Source organism: Rattus norvegicus, chromosome 14 (genome assembly GCF_021556685.1).
Source record: "Rattus norvegicus strain SHRSP/BbbUtx chromosome 14, alternate assembly SHRSP_T2T, whole genome shotgun sequence".
Lineage (NCBI taxonomy): Eukaryota > Metazoa > Chordata > Mammalia > Rodentia > Muridae > Rattus > Rattus norvegicus.
Genome location: NC_141547.1, coordinates 21,809,640 through 21,831,036, shown reverse-complemented (window position 1 = coordinate 21,831,036; position 21,397 = coordinate 21,809,640). Strand labels below are relative to the sequence as shown.

At 39.2% G+C, this 21,397-nt stretch overlaps 1 protein-coding gene across 2 annotated transcripts in view; it reads right to left on the bottom strand.

Moving 5' to 3' along the window:
* Tmprss11f (transmembrane serine protease 11F) overlaps positions 1-21,397 on the bottom strand; it is a 105,286-nt gene that overhangs the window by 70,543 nt on the left and 13,346 nt on the right. For both annotated transcript variants that reach the window (XM_087584042.1, NM_001446996.1), the window contains 1 exon segment: positions 4,571-4,651. In XM_087584042.1, the coding sequence (XP_087440168.1) occupies positions 4,571-4,581 (11 nt within the window). In that variant the 5' untranslated portion in view covers positions 4,582-4,651.

Here is a 21,397-nt window from a genome sequence, read left to right as displayed (position 1 = left end):
TTCTAAAGTTATACTCTACTTCACGTTTTATTTTATTCTATAAAAGATACCAAAAGGTGAGCTGCTTCCGTACTTACTTCTAGATTATCACCTCCCTCAAAGTCACTTGTTTTCATGTTTTGAGCAATGACAAGTATTTAATTATAACATTAAACCTTTGTTAAGAAAAAAAGAGCCTACATTTTAAACATGGGCAATGACAGGGAATGTGCAATCAATATTTTATAACACACACAATTGAAATAATATAATATACAGAATCCAAAATGACAAGTCTATGATGTCACCTGGAATTGATTTTGAATTTAGATTCAATTTTTTTTCCAAATGTGAAGAGTTTGGGATGTGTCACAAGAAATAAGTATCAAAATAACTATGTTTCAAAATTATGAAAACTTTCTAGTTGTTTCTAAACATATTTATAGTACCATGACCTTAGGGGTACTAAGCAAGTGGCTTCTTCAAGCAACAGATCCTGGCCCAGTTGCCATTTCTGTTCTTTTCCTGCATTTGTTGAATATCAACAGAAGATGATTTTTGGGTCCTCTCAAGTCTCATTTGAGCAAAGTAGCAAACAACAGCAATATGTAAACTTTTCAAAATACATTTCAAAACTTTGGTCACAAAATGTAAACCGCATAGAACTTTGGCTCTCAACCTGTAGGTCACAACCCCTGAGTGGCATCAAAGGGTCCTTTCACAGGGTCACATGCCAGACAACCTGTGTATGGAATGTTTGCATTTATGGTTTGTAGCAATAACAAGCTTACAGTTATGCAGCAGAAATAAAAACGGTATTGAAAGGGACACAGCATGAGGGAAGGTTGAGAATTAGGAACATAGAATATTCACATATAAGGCAAATGTTCACTTCATCACTTAAGTAGAGTGAATTGAAAATTTTCACATGAAACAGAATACAACTTTCATCTCACATTTATGTCATTCATAATTCGCTTTTGTTTGTCTGGTTATCACATTTCTTCCTTAGATTTGAAACACCAGGAAAAAAAATGTGTGTGTGTGTGTGTGTGTGTGTGTGTGTGTGTGTGTGTTTTCTCAATTTTGTAAAATCTTGTTGTATTTATATGTATGCACACATGATAGATGCATACAACATTTGTGTATAGATAATTTTTCAAATTTTTTAAACTTAATTTTATGTCTATGAGTAAACTGTCTGTCTCTCCAGACACACCAGAAGAGGGCATTACAGATGGTTACGAGCCACAATGTGGTTGCTGGGATTGAACTCAGAACTTCTGGAAGAGCAGTTAATGCTCTCAACCACTGAGCCATTAATCCAACCGTGTATAAAAAATTAAGATCACTATGTAATGTGTATATACTGTATTATTAGTATATTAGAATCGATATTTGTTGGATTAATGAAGGGATGAAGGATCCTTCTAGTTAGACTACATTTATCTGAAGTCTTCTTCACTTCAATAATAAGCTTCCACTACCAGAGCAGCACAGGCTTACTTAGAATACATTTCTATTGTTAAGCTTTTTTTTATCTCCTGAATTGCCACGTTGCGAATACCTCATGAGCATTGTTAATAAGTTATGAGTCATAAACCTGACAGTTCCATTCACTCATAACCTTTCCCATTTCCTCAAGAATTGTTCTACAACCTTAGTCACATGTAGTCATAAATAACTTAACAAATGTTGAGGGTCTGTAATGAGACGGGAATTATGTTTAGTACTAGAAATACAGAGAGCATTCTGTTTACCTGTAGAGACAGGATCAAAGGCGATTAAATATACAGAGAGATAAGTGTCGATTGGCAGATGTTCAATGTTTTGTGTGTGTTGGGAGTGCATAGTTATGATTCAGGAATGACTATTATATCAGCCTGGAGGAAAACAATATCCTAACAAATTTCATTACTACCATAAAGGAAAACCATGGACAGTGGTAAATATGGAGTGGTGCATTCCTCATAGAAGAAGAAACGACCCATGCACCCATGAGGGGGAACTCCACCTCTCCCTTCCAAAGCTTTGCTGCTGTAGCCAAACGACAACAGGGTCACCAAGAGAGCTAAATAGCAAAGAGCTAAAGTTCCAAATAGCAAAGTTCACCATTCTTTCCTCCTTGCATATTTTTTATCTGACTCTCATGATGAAGTTTAAAGAGTTTTCATCTGGAGGAAAGACCCTTCATCAACCAATCATTTTAGTTTAATTAGATAATTCTTGGGAGTCTACTCGGAAGCATATTCAAAGTCTTATGACTTTGAATGACTGTGTTCTCTTAGCCCAGAATATATACTACTTTCTTCCAGCTAATGTCTACGTATTTTAACGACCGTACTCATTTCTTACATGTTTAGAGGTCCTTGAATGAGATGGGGTAGGAGACACATTCATTATAACCTTCATGTGCTTCTAGTCTTTACATATGTCACATTAAACCACCCAGGTGTGCTTTAGTCATCTGCCTTTTGGTTATGAGCCTAGGCTTTAACGGCTGAGCCATCTCTCGAGCCCTTCATCTGCCTTTTGACATCAAGTTCTGCTTTCTGGCAACTGTAGTTCCCGCCATGCCTGGGTTTCACATAAAGTGACTGACAAAGTGAAACTAAATTAGACAACTGTATTCTGGGATAATTTAAATAGATCTCTTATTCTTTAGACAAGTTGTTGTTATCTATGCTAACTGTCTCTTAACTCTTTAATGTCATAGGATTCAATTGCTCAAATGAAATTTAGGATTATTTGACTTGTTGATTTAGAAAAACTTTTGACCAAGACCCACAGGAGAAAAGAAAAAAGTTTCTGCATCAAAGTCCCAAACATCTGAACCTCCTCCCCAATAAAAACTTGCTACTTAAAGTTAAAGTTCAAACTATATGAAGTAATACCTTGTTATTATTTAAACAAAACAAAGAAAATTAATAATGTCAAAGTCAAACCACCTAAACCAGTGAAGCAAAAATAGGTTTGTATTTAGCCTCAAAGACTACCTCAAGTTCTACAAATGGCCATGCCTCTCATCACATTTATTCTGACACTACCTAACTTTTATGTAAAAATATGAAGTCTTGAGAGGTAAAGAATGTTCCCAGAGAAAAGCGTGCAAAACTGTCTTTAAAACACATATAAATACTCCCTTTTCCCTCTTCATCACCAAGTCCCCTGGAGCCCTTTTAAAAGGCCATGGCTTTCTTGCTCTTTACTATCTGAAATGACAGCTTTTGGGCAACAAACTTTTGATAATAGATTTAGTGAATCTACTAGCTTACCTCACACTGTCCTCATGAACAGTTTTGGGTAGAATAACGGTGCTACAAACAACTCTTGTCTAGAAGTCAATACTCAGAACTATTCAGTCTGAATCCAATCTGAAGAAGCTTCAGTATAACAAAGCATAGTCAAAGGTTCAGAATGGACAGGAGAGTTTAGTTACAGTTTAACAAAAACGTTGAGAGTAGAAGAGAGACCACAAAAAAAGATCAGAGTAGGAAAGTGACTGGAGATGATGTCATAAGTTGGGAAGAAAGGAGAAAGGCATGCCTTTCTGAGATGGAAGTGGATGAAGACTTCAGCTTCTTTGATGTGTCTTTTTAAATTGAATTATTAACATATATTCATTGCTGTATGTTTTGTTTTGCTCAATAATAAATATATATTTATACTTTAAAATATTACTATTATGGTAGGATCTATTATTAGAACTCAACCTTACTATGAACTAGTCATCCTTGGGCTCATGCTGCTATTGGTGAGAAAGTTGGAGAATATAAAGAACTTATTTAAGAATATGACAATCCATATGCTTAAAATATTATGTTTCACTAAAGACAGACTCAAAACTAAAAAGTCAAGGATCACAAAGTCCGAATTCTGTCTAACAGATTGATCAATGGAAGCATGGGAAATTTAAAAAACACATCTTTGAGAGACAAATTATAGTTTGGACTATATAAGAGCTTAAGAGAAATTATTGATCACATATCAGTTATTAATTTCAGTCTAAAACAATAGCATGAATAGTACAACATAAGTTTCTTCATATTAGGTTAAAAAGTGATCATCTATTTTGAAGTTCAAGTTTTTGCTAACTCAATAATCTACTACATATAATTATCTCAATTTAACCATTTGATACATACAATAATCCAATTGCTGTCATCCTTTTACTTGGAAGGAAACAAATTAAGAAAAGAATGTTCTCTCTAATTTGTATTTTGTTGTTAATAACATGTTTCAATAAAGAATATGCTATAAAACAGATCATATTGAGTGTAGTAAGAAATCAAATGAACTATGTTAACTATTTTACTCTTCAAAGCACAAAGCATTTTCTAAATGTTAATATAGAATGACATCTTCTAAATGTTTATATATTACTACATAGAATTTCTAGAAAGAAAATATCACATTTGTCACTTTTTTCCATTCAAAAACCAATAAGATAAGATTTCAACAAAAAATATAACACACACAAAGCTATCATAAAGTTAAATAACTTCTACCAGTCAAAAAGTTAATGCCCTGTTCCAGAAGATGAAAATATCTGTCCCCATTGTCAACTCACTGAGAAACACTGAATACTTACGCATACATCATGGACCCAGGACTAGGAAGGTTTCTATCCAGTCACCATCTGATCCCGATCAGCCAGGTCAGGGCTGGGAGGCTGAAAAATAATGACAGTCACTGAGGACAAGAAAGGAAACAAGTCCAACAGGTTTGCTGACCGAGGTTTGCTGTCTTCATATACCCTGATAGGAGCATGGTCTACTTGGTGCCAGCCATTGCCACACAGGGAAGCAATTGTCAATACCTACAAAGAGAAGCTCCAAACCATAGGGTGATCAGTGTGCATGACTGGTGATGATTCAGAAGTCACACTTTTCCAGTTGGGGAGGTATGATCAGAATTGGGGTGAGGCCAGCCTCGGGTTTCTTTTTTTGAACACTAGAATACACGGATGACACTTCTTGCTTAATTGTCATAGATAATCCATCCCTTCCCTTTGAGGGAATCATGAGGAATGAGGGAACGGAGTGGTCCTGAGTTATGGAGGAAAGCAGTTGAGTCTGTTTCCTTGGTGGTGTGGCCATGGACAGTCGGATTAGCTTATTGATGACTTTTCCCCCAAGCAATATAGTAAAATTAGTTTTAGCTAACAGTGGCCATTTTAGTTCTAAAAACAGAAATAAATTTCACTAAAAACATATTTATATTTGCAATGGAAAAACAGTAAAGTAAAATGAACAACAGTTTACTTTTCTCACCATCAGAAACATCAGTAGATTCTAGTGTCATAAATCATCCAATATTTAGAAATAGTACTCTTATATAATTGCATCCTTAGAGAGTCTAAATATATGAGTTTCTCAGAAAATTATATAAAGTTACAGGATATATATTGCAATTATAAAGTCTGCCTTTAAAGATTCAAAACTAAGTCAGGCCTACTAGCATTGGTGTGTACCCACAGTTGTTCAGAAGGCAAATGCAGAAGGATAAGTTCAAGACCTAGAAGGACACAGAGTAAATTCACAGGCCAGTCTAGGCAACTTAGCAAAACTCTTGTTCAGGACAGAAAATGAAAAGAACACTGAGAATATCACTCAGTAGTACAATGCTTGTCGCCCAAGTCCAAGGACCTATTTTAATCACTAGTACCATAAAAATAAATAGGTAGGTAGGTAGATAGGTAGGTAGGTAGGTAGGTAGGTAGGAAGATGATAGATAAATAGATAGATAGATAGATAGATAGATAGATAGATAGATAGATAAATAGATAATCTGATAGATAGACAGATTGATACACAGATAGATGGGTTGATACACAGATAGGTAGATAGAGACATAGAGACATAGATATAGATAGATCATAGATTAATAGACCATAGATAGATAGATAGATAGATAGATAGATAGATAGATAGTCTGACATATAGATATGGATGGATAGATAGATAGATAGATAGATAGATAGATAGATAGATAGATACATACATACATACATACATACACACAAAGACAGACAGACAGACAAATTGACAAATGGGTAAGTAAATATGGCTAGTAGCCAAGAGTCATTAAAGAGAAAAACTTATGTGGGGTCACACTCATGTACACACACATAAAAAGTGGAGACAGATAAAAAGGAAAGAAGTTGTGATTGGTTTTTTTTTTCATTGCTCGCACAGAACAATGCCTTCACCTAATGTAGCCCACACATGTTGAGGTGCTTTCCCCATAATATTCTGCTAAAGCATTTAACAAACAGTAAAATTGAAACACACTTTTTCTTTTTATAATTACTAATACCACGAGAAAAGATAATAATATAATTGTCAAAAAAATAATAGTTTCTGAGTAATTTATAAAACTTGCTAATCGCTTTAACTAGTGTGAACACTGTAAAGTCTAACACAAAGGTGCTGGGAAAATTTTGCTATCTTGAAGCAAACTTTCCATTTGTCAGTGACATAAATGGTGCTAGTGATAACGTGAAATTTACATTGTGTAAATATTCTTTAAAGTTGTTTTAGCAAAGGTGAGATGGTTCGCTGAGTAAAATTATTGGATGCCAAGCCTGACTACTTGAGTCTGATTCCTGGATCCCACAATGAAGGAGAGAATTGACTCCTGCAATTTTCGCTTTGATTGTTACTTGTGTGCAATGACATACACACCCCTCATCACACCTTCTACAAATGCACACACACACACATACACACACACACACACACATGTAAATAAAATAAGCAAAGTACATTTGCTTATTTTAATACATGAAATGTTTATTAGTAAATTAATATTTTTATAATCATAATTTTCTAAAATTCACACAAATTTTCTCAGACTATTATATTGCTAAACAATAATGCAAAAGAATTAACTGTTACCCACACCCGCGGATCCCGGCCCGCAGCAGCTCTCTGCCCCCAGACCCTGTGAGAGAGAGACCCAACCGCCTGGTCAGGTGGGCACTCCTGAGGCTGCAGAGCGGAAGAGACCACCAACACTGCTCACCCCTGCCCACATCCCTGCTCCAAGAGGAAACTGTATAAGGCCTCTGGGCTCCCGTGGGGGAGGGCCCAGGAGCGGCAGGACCCCTGCCTGAGACACCGCCGGAACCTGAGGGAAACAGACCGGATAAAGAGTTCTCTGCACCCAAATCCCGTGGGAGGGAGAGCTGAACCTTCAGAGAGGCAGACAAGCCTGGGAAACCAGAAGAGACTGCTCCCTGCACACACATCTCGGACGCCAGAGGAAAAAGCCAAAGACCATCTGGAACCCTAGTGCACTGAAGCTCCCGGAAACGGCGGCACAGGTCTTCCTGGTTGCTGCCACTGCAGAGAGCCCGTGGGCAGCACCCCACGAGCAAACTTGAGCCCTGGGACCACAGGTAAGACCAACTTTTCTGCTGCAAGAAAGCTGCCTGGTGAGCTTGGGACACACGGAAGCAGAATTCCTCTAGGACCGGGCACTTTCTGTGTTTACCGGAAGTCCCACACCCGCGGATCCCGGCCCGCAGCAGCTCTCTGCCCCCAGACCCTGTGAGAGAGAGACCCAACCGCCTGGTCAGATGGGCACTCCTGAGGCTGCAGAGCGGAAGAGACCACCAACACTGCTCACCCCTGCCCACATCCCTGCCCCAAGAGGAAACTGTATAAGGCCTCTGGGCTCCCGTGGGGGAGGGCCCAGGAGCGGCAGGACCCCTGCCTGAGACACCGCCGGAACCTGAGGGAAACAGACCGGATAAACAGTTCTCTGCACCCAAATCCCGTGGGAGGGAGAGCTAAACCTTCAGAGAGGCAGACAAGCCTGGGAAACCAGAAGAGACTGCTCCCTGCACACACATCTCGGACGCCAGAGGAAAAAGCCAAAGACCATCTGGAACCCTAGTGCACTGAAGCTCCCGGAAACGGCGGCACAGGTCTTCCTGGTTGCTGCCACTGCAGAGAGCCCGTGGGCAGCACCCCACGAGCAAACTTGAGCCCCGGGACCACAGGTAAGACCAACTTTTCTGCTGCAAGAAAGCTGCCTGGTGAGCTTGGGACACACGGAAGCAGAATTCCTCTAGGACCGGGCACTTTCTGTGTTTACCGGAAGTCCCACACCCGCGGATCCCGGCCCGCAGCAGCTCTCTGCCCCCAGACCCTGTGAGAGAGAGACCCAACCGCCTGGTCAGATGGGCACTCCTGAGGCTGCAGAGCGGAAGAGACCACCAACACTGCTCACCCCTGCCCACATCCCTGCCCCAAGAGGAAACTGTATAAGGCCTCTGGGCTCCCGTGGGGGAGGGCCCAGGAGCGGCAGGACCCCTGCCTGAGACACCACCAGAATCTGAAGGAAACAGACCGGATAAACAGTTCTCTGCACCCAAATCCCGTGGGAGGGAGAGCTAAACCTTCAGAGAGGCAGACAAGCCTGGGAAACCAGAAGAGACTGCTCCCTGCACACACATCTCGGGCGCCAGAGGAAAAAGCCAAAGACCATCTGGAACCCTGGTGCACTGAAGCTCCCGGAAACGGCGGCACAGGTCTTCCTGGTTGCTGCCACTGCAGAGAGCCCGTGGGCAGCACCCCACGAGCGAACTTGAGCCTCGGGACCACAGGTAAGACGAAGTTTTCTGCTGCAAGAAAGCTGCCTGGTGAACTCAAGACACAGGCCCACAGGAACAGCTGAAGACCTGTAGAGAGGAAAAACTACACGCCCGAAAGCAGAACACTCTGTCCCCATAACTGACTGAAAGAGAGGAAAACAGGTCTACAGCACTCCTGACACACAGGCTTATAGGACAGTCTAGCCACTGTCAGAAATAGCAGAACAAAGTAAGACTAGAGATAATCTGATGGCGAGAGGCAAGCGCAGGAACCCAAGCAACAGAAACCAAGACTACATGGCACCATCGGAGCCCAATTCTCCCATCAAAACAAACATGGAATATCCAAACACACCAGAAAAGCAAGATCTAGTTTCAAAATCATTTTTGATCATGATGCTGAAGGACTTCAAGAAAGACGTGAAGAACTCCCTTAGAGAACAAGTAGAAGCCTACAGAGAGGAATCGCAAAAATCCCTGAAAGAATTCCAGGAAAACATAAATAAACAAGTAGAAGCCCATAGAGAGGAGACACAAAAATCCCTGAAAGAATTCAAGGAAAACATAAATAAACAAGTAGAAGCCCATAGAGAGGAGACACAAAAATCCCTGAAAGAATTCCAGGAAAACACAATCAAACAGTTGAAGGAATTAAAAATGGAAATAGAAGCAATCAAGAAAGAACACATGGAAACAACCCTGGATATAGAAAACCAAAAGAAGAGACAAGGAGCTGTAGATACAAGCTTCACCAACAGAATACAAGAGATGGAAGAGAGAATCTCAGGAGCAGAAGATTCCATAGAAATCATTGACTCAACTGTCAAAGATAATGTAAAGCGGAAAAGCTACTGGTCCAAAACATACAGGAAATCCAGGACTCAATGAGAAGATCAAACCTAAGGATAATAGGTATAGAAGAGAGTGAAGACTCCCAGCTCAAAGGACCAGTAAATATCTTCAACAAAATCATAGAAGAAAACTTCCCTAACATAAAAAAGAGATACCCATAGACATACAAGAAGCCTACAGAACTCCAAGTAGATTGGACCAGAAAAGAAACACCTCCCGTCACATAATTGTCAAAACACCAAACGCACAAAATAAAGAAAGAATATTAAAAGCAGTAAGGGAAAAAGGTCAAGTAACATATAAAGGGAGACCTATCAGAATCACACCAGACTTCTCGCCAGAAACTATGAAGGCCAGAAGATCCTGGACTGATGTCATACAGACCCTAAGTGAACACAAATGTCAGCCCAGGTTACTGTATCCAGCAAAACTCTCAATTAACATTGATGGAGAAACCAAGATATTCCATGACAAAACCAAATTTACACAATATCTTTCTACAAATCCAGCACTACAAAGGATAATAAATGGTAAAGCCCAACATAAGGAGGCAAGCTATACCCTAGAAGAAGCAAGAAACTAATTGTCTTGGCAACAAAACAAAGAGAATGAAAGCACACAAACATAACCTCACATCCAAATATGAATATAACGGGAAGCAATAATCACTATTCCTTAATATCTCTCAATATCAATGGCCTCAACTCCCCAATAAAAAGACATAGATTAACAAACTGGATACGCAACGAGGACCCTGCGTTCTGCTGCCTACAGGAAACACACCTCAGACACAAAGACAGACACTACCTCAGAGTGAAAGGCTGGAAAACAACTTTCCAAGCAAATGGTCGGAAGAAGCAAGCTGGAGTAGCCATTCTAATATCAAATAAAATCAATTTCCAACTAAAAGTCATCAAAAAAGATAAGGAAGGACACTTCATATTCATCAAAGGAAAAATCCACCAAGATGAACTCTCAATCCTAAATATCTATGCCCCAAATACAAGGGCACCTACATACGTAAAAGAAACCTTACTAAAGCTCAAAACACACATTGCACCTCACACAATAATAGTGGGAGATTTCAACACCCCACTCTCATCAATGGACAGATCATGGAAACAGAAATTAAACAGTGATGTCGACAGACTAAGAGAAGTCATGAGCCCAATGGACTTAACGGATATTTATAGAACATTCTATCCTAAAGCAAAAGGATATACCTTCTTCTCAGCTCCTCATGGTACTTTCTCCAAAATTGACCATATAATTGGTCAAAAAACGGGCCTCAACAGGTACAGAAAGATAGAAATAATCCCATGCGTGCTATCGGACCACCACGGCCTAAAACTGGTCTTCAATAACAATAAGGGAAGAATGCCCACATATACGTGGAAATTGAACAATGCTCTACTCAATGATAACCTGGTCAAGGAAGAAATAAAGAAAGAAATTAAAAACTTTTTAGAATTTAATGAAAATGAAGATACAACATACTCAAACTTATGGGACACAATGAAAGCTGTGCTAAGAGGAAAACTCATAGCGCTGAGTGCCTGCAGAAAGAAACAGGAAAGAGCATATGTCAGCAGCTTGACAGCACACCTAAAAGCTCTAGAACAAAAAGAAGCAAATACACCCAGGAGGAGTAGAAGGCAGGAAATAATCAAACTCAGAGCTGAAATCAACCAAGTAGAAACAAAAAGGACCATAGAAAGAATCAACAGAACCAAAAGTTGGTTCTTTGAGAAAATCAACAAGATAGATAAACCCTTAGCCAGACTAACGAGAGGACACAGAGAGTGCGTCCAAATTAACAAAATCAGAAATGAAAAGGGAGACATAACTACAGATTCAGAGGAAATTCAAAAAATCATCAGATCTTACTATAAAAACCTATATTCAACAAAACTTGAAAATCTTCAGGAAATGGACAATTTCCTAGACAGATACCAGGTATCGAAGTTAAATCAGGAACAGATAAACCAGTTAAACAACCCCATAACTCCTAAGGAAATAGAAGCAGTCATTAAAGGTCTCCCAACCAAAAAGAGCCCAGGTCCAGACTGGTTTAGTGCAGAATTCTATCAAACCTTCATAGAAGACCTCATACCAATATTATCCAAACTATTCCACAAAATTGAAACAGATGGAGCACTACCGAATTCCTTCTACGAAGCCACAATTACTCTTATACCTAAACCACACAAAGACACAACAAAGAAAGAGAACTTCAGACCAATTTCCCTTATGAATATCGACGCAAAAATACTCAATAAAATTCTGGCAAACCGAATTCAAGAGCACATCAAAACAATCATCCACCATGATCAAGTAAGCTTCATCCCAGGCATGCAGGGATGGTTTAATATACGGAAAACCATCAACGTGATCCATTATATAAACAAACTGAAAGAACAGAACCACATGATTATTTCATTAGATGCTGAGAAAGCATTTGACAAAATTCAACACCCCTTCATGATAAAAGTCCTGGAAAGAATAGGAATTCAAGGCCCATACCTAAACATAGTAAAAGCCATATAATGCAAACCAGTTGCTAACATTAAACTAAATGGAGAGAAACTTGAAGCAATCCCACTAAAATCAGGGACTAGACAAGGCTGCCCACTCTCTCCCTACTTATTCAATATAGTTCTTGAAGTTCTAGCCAGAGCAATCAGACAACAAAAGGAGATCAAGGGGATACAAATCGGAAAAGAAGAGGTCAAAATATCACTATTTGCAGATGACATGATAGTATATTTAAGTGATCCCAAAAGTTCCACCAGTGAACTACTAAAGCTGATAAACAACTTCAGCAAAGTGGCTGGGTATAAAATTAACTCAAATAAATCAGTTGCCTTCCTCTATACAAAAGAGAAACAAGCCGAGAAAGAAATTAGGGAAACGACACCCTTCATAATAGACCCAAATAATATAAAGTACCTCGGTGTGACTTTAACCAAGCAAGTAAAAGATCTGTACAATAAGAACTTCAAGACACTGAGGAAAGAAATTGAAGAAGACCTCAGAAGATGGAAAGATCTCCCATGCTCATGGATTGGCAGGATTAATATAGTAAAAATGGCCATTTTACCAAAAGCAATCTACAGATTCAATGCAATCCCCATCAAAATACCAATCCATTTCTTCAAAGAGTTAGACAGAACAATTTGCAAATTCATCTGGAATAACAAAAAACCCAGGATAGCTAAAGCTATCCTCAACAATAAAAGGACTTCAGGGGGAATCACTATCCCTGAACTCAAGCAGTATTACAGAGCAATAGTGATAAAAACTGCATGGTATTGGTACAGAGACAGACAGATAGACCAATGGAATAGAATTGAAGACCCAGAAATGAACCCACCACCTATGGTCACTTGATTTTTGACAAAGGAGCCAAAACCATCCAATGGAAAAAAGATAGCATTTTCAGCAAATGGTGCTGGTTCAACTGGAGGGCAACATGTAGAAGAATGCAGATCGATCCATGCTTATCACCCTGTACAAAGCTTAAGTCCAAGTGGATCAAGGACCTCCACATCAAACCAGACACACTCAAACTAATAGAAGAAAAACTAGGGAAGCATCTGGAACACATGGGCACTGGAAAAAATTTCCTGAACAAAACACCAATGGCTTATGCTCTAAGATCAAGAATCGACAAATGGGATCTCATAAAACTGCAAAGCTTCTGTAAGGCAAAGGACACTGTGGTTAGGACAAAACGGCAACCAACAGATTGGGAAAAGATCTTTACCAATCCTACAACAGATAGAGGCCTTATATCCAAAATATACAAAGAACTCAAGAAGTTAGACTGCAGGGAAACAAATAACCCTATTAAAAAATGGGGTTCAGAGCTAAACAAAGAATTCACAGCTGAGGAATGCCGAATGGCGGAGAAACACCTAAAGAAATGTTCAGCATCTTTAGTCATAAGGGAAATGCAAATCAAAACAACCCTGAGATTTCACCTCACACCAGTGAGAATGGCTAAGATCAAAAACTCAGGTGACAGCAGATGCTGGCGAGGATGTGGAGAAAGAGGAACACTCCTCCATTGTTGGTGGGATTGCAGACTGGTAAAACCATTCTGGAAATCAGTCTGGAGGTTCCTCAGAAAATTGGACATTGAACTGCCTGAGGATCCAGCTATACCTCTCTTGGGCATATACCCAAAAGATGCCTCAACATATAAAAGAGACACGTGCTCCACTATGTTCATCGCAGCCTTATTTATAATAGCCAGAAACTGGAAAGAACCCAGATGCCCTTCAACAGAGGAATGGATACAGAAAATGTGGTACATCTACACAATGGAATATTACTCAGCTATCAAAAACAACGAGTTTATGAAATTCGTAGGCAAATGGTTGGAACTGGAAAATATCATCCTGAGTGAGCTAACCCAATCACAGAAAGACATACATGGTATGCACTCATTGATAAGTGGCTATTAGCCCAAATGCTTGAATTACCCTAGATCCCTAGAACAAACGAAACTCAAGACGGATGATCAAAATGTGAATGCTTCACTCCTTCTTTAAATGAGGAAAAAGAATACCCTTGGCAGGGAAGGGAGAGGCAAAGATTAAAACAGAGACTGAAGGAACACCCATTCAGAGCCTGCCCCACATGTGGCCCATACATATACAGCCACCCAATTAGACAAGATGGATGAAGCAAAGAAGTGCAGACCGACAGGAGCCGGATGTAGATCGCTCCTGAGAGACACAGCCAGAATACAACAAATACAGAGGCGAATGCCAGCAGCAAACCATTGAACTGAGAATAGGTCCCCCGTTGAAGGAATCAGAGAAAGAACTGGAAGAGCTTGAAGGGGCTCGAGACCCCAAAAGTACAACAATGCCAAGCTACCAGAGTTTCCAGGGACTAAGCCACTACCTAAATACTATACATGGACTGACCCTGGACTCTGACCCCATAGGTAGCAATGAATATCCTAGTAAGAGCACCAGTGGAAGGGGAAGCCCTGGGTCCTGCTAAGACTGAACCCCCAGTGAACTAGACTATGGGGGGAGGGCGGCAATGGGTGGAGGGTTGGGAGGGGAACAACCATAAGGAAGGGGAGGGGGGAGGGGGATGTTTGCCCGGAAACCGGGAAAGGGAATAACACTTGAAATGTATATAAGAAATACTCAAGTTAATAAAAAAAAAAAAAAAGAATTAACTGTTAGCTTAGTGGGAGGAAATCAAGCTCCACGTTGTAGAAAGGCATATTGTAGAAATTTCAAACATTCCTTTGAGGATTTGTGCAGGATACCGCAATACACACAGGTTGTTTCTTCAAATTAACAAAACCAGAATCCTCATACTTAATCAGAGACTGGGAGGTGGGTGGGTTTGAGAGGTGTAGGGTTCCATTTCCAAAATTTTTGACTACACAGCGAAAACCACGGGTAGTTTTGATGCAGAAAAATAAAACTCACTCAATATGTGGTTTAAACACATTAAAATGTCTAACACTTTTAAACATGTTAAAGGTTGCAATAGAAGAATTCTAATTTTATTTGCATGTGTACGTGTGCTAGTGCAGCTGTGCATAGAAGCATGTGTGCAAGCATGTGGGTGCATATGTGTGTATATGAGAAAGAGACAGACCGACAAAACAACAGTGGAGGCCAGAGTACAATGCCTGGCTGTTGTTTCTTATGTCATTTCTTGTTTTGTTAAAGACGAGTTGTCTCCTGAAGGAATAGCTGACCAGTGAGTAGACAAACTTGGGATCCATCCTTCAAGGGCGGGCACCAAACCCTTACACTATTATTAAGGTCATGTTGTGCTTGCAGACAGGAACCGATCGTGGCTGTCCTCTGAGAGGCTCTACCATCAGCAGCTGACTGAGACAGATGCAGATCCTTACAACCAAACATTGGACTGACTTCGGGAACCCCTATGGAAGAGTTGGGGGAAGGATTGAAGGAACTGAAGGGGATGGCAACCAACCCCATAGAAAGTCCAACAGTGTCAACTTATCTGGACCCCTCAGAGCTCCCAGAGACTAAGCCACCAGCCCCAGAGCATACACAGGCTAGTCTGAGCCCCTCCCCGCCAGCACATAAGTAGAAGAGAACTGATTTGTCTGGTCTCAGTGGGAGATCTTGCCCCAAATCCTGTAAAGATTTAATGCTCCAGGGAAGGGGATGAAGGGAGAGGCCCCTTACAGGGATGGAGGAAGAACTCTGGGAGGGGGACCGAGAGGAGGATGTAAATAAATAAAAACTAATTGATAATTAATAGTTATTGTTGATAATAAATTTTGATAATAATTAATTAATAATAAAAAGGTGAGATCTCTCATTTGCCTGCAATTCAACAAGTAGGTTAGGAAGGGTGCCCAGCAAGGCTCAAGGGTCAGCCTGCCTTTGCTTCCCAGACTAGGATAATGTGTTTATCACCATGCCAGGTTTTGCTTCAGGTGCATTTGGGGGATCAAAGAGGTCCTTGACTTTGTCAGTCCTTTACTAACTGGACCATCTCCTGAGCTCAGAAATGTAATTGATTTTACTTATGTGTGTGAATGTTGGGCCTGCATGTGTGTATCTGTATCACATGTGTAAAAATGAGAAAAGGGTGTGTAATTTCCTGGGTCTAGAGTTAGAGATGGTTCTAAGTACCATGTGGCTGCTGGGAACTAAACCTGTTTCCTCTGAAAAGTTGACAAGTGCTTTTGGCTACTGATAGATCTCTCCAGCTCCAAGGAACCTAATTTCTAAAAGCTCATTAACTGAAATTTGAGTGTCACTTGCAACAAAGTGTTCTGTTGGTGTATTCTTTCAAATTATCTAAACTTTGGTTTAAAAAATTCTATCATTCATTCTCACATGTATATATTCATACTGCTTTTAATAAATATATTAGGCTAATTCACTTTCACCTTCCGAGATAAAGTTCTTACCAATTTGGAGCAGTAGTATGCTAGAGTCTTGCATGGGAATCCTGGGTACAGCTCCTGTCATGAACTACTTATGTGAATTTAGAAATATCCCTTCTGTTCTCATATTCTCTTTTTGTCCAAGGAGATATGATACTTATTTTTCTCACTCGTCTTCTTGCTTTAGTCAAAATTTCAAATCTATAACAAATAAGAATAAAGAAAGAAGACTGTTGTCTTGCTCTTGAATGTAGTGGAGATTCTGAATTGCTCTCCATTTAGTGCAATATTGGCTGTATGTTTGTTGTATATAACCTATATAGCCTTTTCACATCAGCTACGCTCCCTCCCCTCCTCATCTCTTCTGAAGATTTTGTCAGACTTCTTTGCTGCATCTGTTCAGACAGTTATATACTCTCTATTAATGGGTCCATTTATGTTGCATATTACATTTATGGATTTGTTTTTGTCGACCAATCCCTTTATCTCTGGAATATAAACAACCGGGCCATGGTGAATGATATTCTAAATGTATTCTTGAATTGAGGCAAATATTTAATGAGTATTTTCACATGTTTCAGGAGAATAGTCTGTAATCTTCTTCTTCCTTCTCCTCCTCTTCCCCCTCCTCTTCCTCCTCCTTCTCCTTCTCTCTCTCTCTCTCTCTCTCTCTCTCTCTCTCTCTCTCTCTCTCTCTGTAGGAGGGGGGTCTTAATCTGGTTTGGGTATCAGGGTAAAAGAGAATGTAGAAATATTATCTCCTTTCTCATTTTATAAAGTGGTCTCAGGACTGCTGTTTAGAATTTCACTGGTATTTAGTCCAATATCTCCTCTAATTTTATTAATTTCTGGCTTCTCTCTCTTTCTTTTGAGTAATTCAGTTAAAGGTTTGTTATTATTGTTTATCTTTTCAATGAACCAGTTTGCATTTCATTGATTTTCTTGGATATTTGTTTATCTGTCTTTCTTTCATTAATCTTGACCCTGATCTTAACTCACTAATCTCAGTTAATTGATATTAATTTGTTTTATCCCTTGTAATCTAACTAAATGTAGGAACATGGCAGGTGTGAAGGAAATGGTAATTATTCTAAAGGGAATAGAAGACATTCAACAGCTCTGAAAATCTTGTTTCCTTTATTTGAAACTCATTTATCTTCATTCTTTTAATTATATTAAGGGAAAATACTCTATGTACTGATAGCTAAACTCTGAAAAATAGTAGCCTCTATTGTAATATAATAGCTTGTGACTGCAAGTCCTATTTCTAAAGATCCTGTCTCTGTACTCTCAAGATCTCGTCGGTTGAGAGAAATGGATTATCTTCTGCCATGAGGCTCTCACTCTAGCTCTCAAAGGGGAGATGGCCTGATAGAAGAAAAGGGCTTAGTAACATCTGTTATATTTGATTTATATGGCTGTTGAAGTGTAAGAATGTGTGCTTTGTGAGTTGTAGAGGGATAGTCTGTGTCTACAGATTTGATTTACAATTGTCCTATTCAAAAAGGAAAAGGTCATGAGTCTCACATTCATCCTGTTAGACAGTTATAATGCCGCCAGGTAGGACTGGCAAACAAAGCTAAGACAAATTCTTAATGCCATCAATCCTTTATAAAATATGATACTCTCTTTATAAAATATATCCTCTCAGAATGGAGTGATAGCATCACAATTAAATGCTGAGATTTAAGATGGCGAATACTCACGCGCCACTGAGTAAGGGGTGCTGAGGTTACCTGGTCCCCATGAAAGTACATGGATGTATTTCATCATAAGAAGGAGGAGGTGCCTGGTTCATTAGAGTTGACAATGAACAAGAAATCATACATATGCGCATATGTGTATACCATGCATTTGAAAAAATGCAAAGATGATTATATGTATGGGTTTGGAGGAAGGAAAGGAAAGGTAAAATGATGTAACTCTATTGTAATCTCAAAATATTTTAAAAAATGATTAAAAAAATCAAAAAGGGAAATAACTAAACCTCGTAGTGTGGATTTTTCTGCTTAGCCAGTTTATAAAACCCTGTGAAAGGGCTGGAGAGATGGCTAGCGGTTAAGAGCACTGACTGCTCTTCCAGAGGTCCTGAGTTCAAATCCCATCAACCACATGGTGGCCCACAACCATCTGTTATGGGATCTGATGCCCTCTTCTGGTGTGTCTGAAGACAGTGACAGTGTACTTATATATAATAAATAAATAAATAAGTAAGTAAGTAAATAAATAAATAAATAAATAAATAAATAACCCTGTGAAATCATGACGATAACATGATTTTGGGGGGAATAATGCTCCTCCATACTGATTTCCTCCGAGAATTGAAAGTTCCGTTTATGGATTGTCTTTATTTCCCAAGTGAACACAGCTATTCTTCCTTAAGATCTAATCAGTTTCAGGAACTATAGGAAATTCACTTTTTTCTTCCTTTTAAAAATATTTATTATTTGTATGTGGTGTGTATGGATGAGGGGATATGTGTGAGGAGGGAGGATGCACTTACACCTAGGTGTGTATGTGGAAGTCTAAACACAAATTCAGCCAGCCAGGTTCCTCTTCCTATCCTGAGTTCTGGGAATAGATGTCTTGTGTTCTCACTTATCTGTGGTTGCTTTGGCTCTATATAAATATGTGTTTAAATTGGAGTGCTCATAGAAATTGGGAAGCTAAGAAAGGGTAATGAGGTAAGATTTCAAGGAAATGGAACATGAGTGGTATGAGGAGGATAGAGGAACAATGAAAATGTGCAAGGGGAGAAGGCAGAGTAGAAGTAGAGTGTGTGGAAGAATAACCAACACTGAAGACAGTGAAATACCACATAGAACCCTACTACTGTAGAAGCTTCTGAAATATATATATATATACACATATGTATATATATATATGCTATCTCCCCCAGAATTTTTCACTCTCAACTTCATGTGATCATTTTTAAAAAACCACATATGAAAGCTTTGTGTGTGTGTGTGTGTGTGTGTGTGTGTGTGTGTGTGTGTAAACAGAGTTTAAATACAGTTACCCTTTAATGAGGAGACAGTGTCTCTTCCAGATACCAAAAACTATAAAACAAAAAGCCTGGTGCCAAGTATGAGTTATGTTTTATGCTGGTCACTGGGATTCCACAGACCCCGCAACCATTAAATCCAATTGCTGGTCTTAGCCCCTAAAAGTTGATAGCAGTGTATCATTGCCAATGGTGCCACATCCTTGGGTTTCAGAACATGGAACCATCATGCTCATATACTCATACTCGCTAGCTCTTAGGGCACAGAAAGATTCTATACACCAGAAGTAGCGGACACATACAGTGAAAGAGCATTTGTAAGACACGGTAGGGCCATTGCGCACATGAACTCGCAGGACTGTGACTGTATGCATAAGCTCTATTCATAAGTTAAACATAGTTCCAGCATAGAGGGCACAGGGGCTCACACAGTCCCACCTCTACCTGAGGAGCCACTGGCAATTGATGCTGCTAGTGGGAGGAACAATAGTTTTGTTCAAGGATGTATCTTTAAGATGCTACCCATACTCTAGATAGTCTCAGGTCCAACCAAATACAATTAAGTGGTCTCTGTGTTTTTTTTAAAAATGATCACATGAAGTTGAGAGTGAAACATTATGGGAGAGATAGGGGAGTAGCTAGAAGGGAGAGGGATTTGATTAAAATATATATGCATATATGAAATTTTCAAACAGAGCTAAGAAAAGTAAGAAGAGGTAACTATTAAAAAAGAAACATGTAATAATACAAAAAAAAGACAAAATAACAAACCATTCTAATCTCTTCTCTAGAAAAAAAAAAGGATAGAAAGAAGCACAATCAGGAAATTAGAGTGTACCACAGAGTTGCCTTCTTAAACAATGAAGGTAACCTCTGTAAGTCTTAATTCTTCCGTACTAAGGATTGGACCTCAGGATTCAGGGATGTTAAACAGGTACACCATCACTGAGTTATATCCTCAGCCTATATCTTTTTTATATTGAAACCAAGTCTTCCAAATTTGCCCAGGCTCATCTGTAATTCACTCTGCAGCTTAAGTAGACCTTGAACTTGTGAATCTCCCATCTCAGCCCCCTGGATAACTAACATTATAGGCTACATCACAAGACTTGCTTTCTAAATCTTATTTTCTAGGAAGAGATATTTGGATAAATGAATAGGTAAATAATTAGATAGGTAGATGATTGATGGATAGATAGATAGATAGATAGATAGATAGATAGATAGATAGATAGAGTCTCCCTTGGTGTTGTTTTGGCTTTTGCATTTTTGTTTATTGTCAACTTGGTACAGGCTAGTCATTTGAGAAGAGGGAAGTTCAATTAAGAAAAACCTCCATCAGATTGGCATGTAAGCAAATCTGTATTGTATTTCCTTGATTGAAGATTGATGTAGAAGGGTTCTGTGAGCCATGGAGAACAAACCAATAAGAGTGTTCCACCATGGTGTCTGTTTTAGTTCCCGACTTCATGTTCTTGCCCTGAAACTTCCCTTCTTGATTGACTACAACTGTGAGCTGAAATAAACCCTCTCCAAATTGTTTTTGGTCATGGTGTTTATCACAATTACAGAAATCAAACTAAGGAAGAAAGGTAACAGACAGTCAAGCAAGCAGACAGACAGGCAGACAAATGATAGTAGATAGATGGAAAAATGATCATTTCAGGACTTGGATTGGGACTGGGATCTATTAATATGCTTATCACATTTATAGATAGTATGATTTCTTTATGCACATCAAAATTGTTTTCTAAGAATTTATTTTCACAGGTCTCATCATGGATTATATTAACCCTCAGTGGAAAAGTTCATAGACAAGGCTATTCCAAGATATATGGAACAGTGACTTCTACATTTTCAGAAGTCTTGATGCAACATGGTCCCTTACATTATGTTTGCTTTATTTTAATTTTTCTTTTTCTTTCATTTTGTTTGTATTCTGCACACTGAACTGTACTGCTATGTAAGCAAAAACTAGAATGAGTCATAGACTAGAAAGAGAAATGAGAGACGGGAAAGCAGAATGAGGAAGAGTGAAAAATGGAAGGAATGGGAA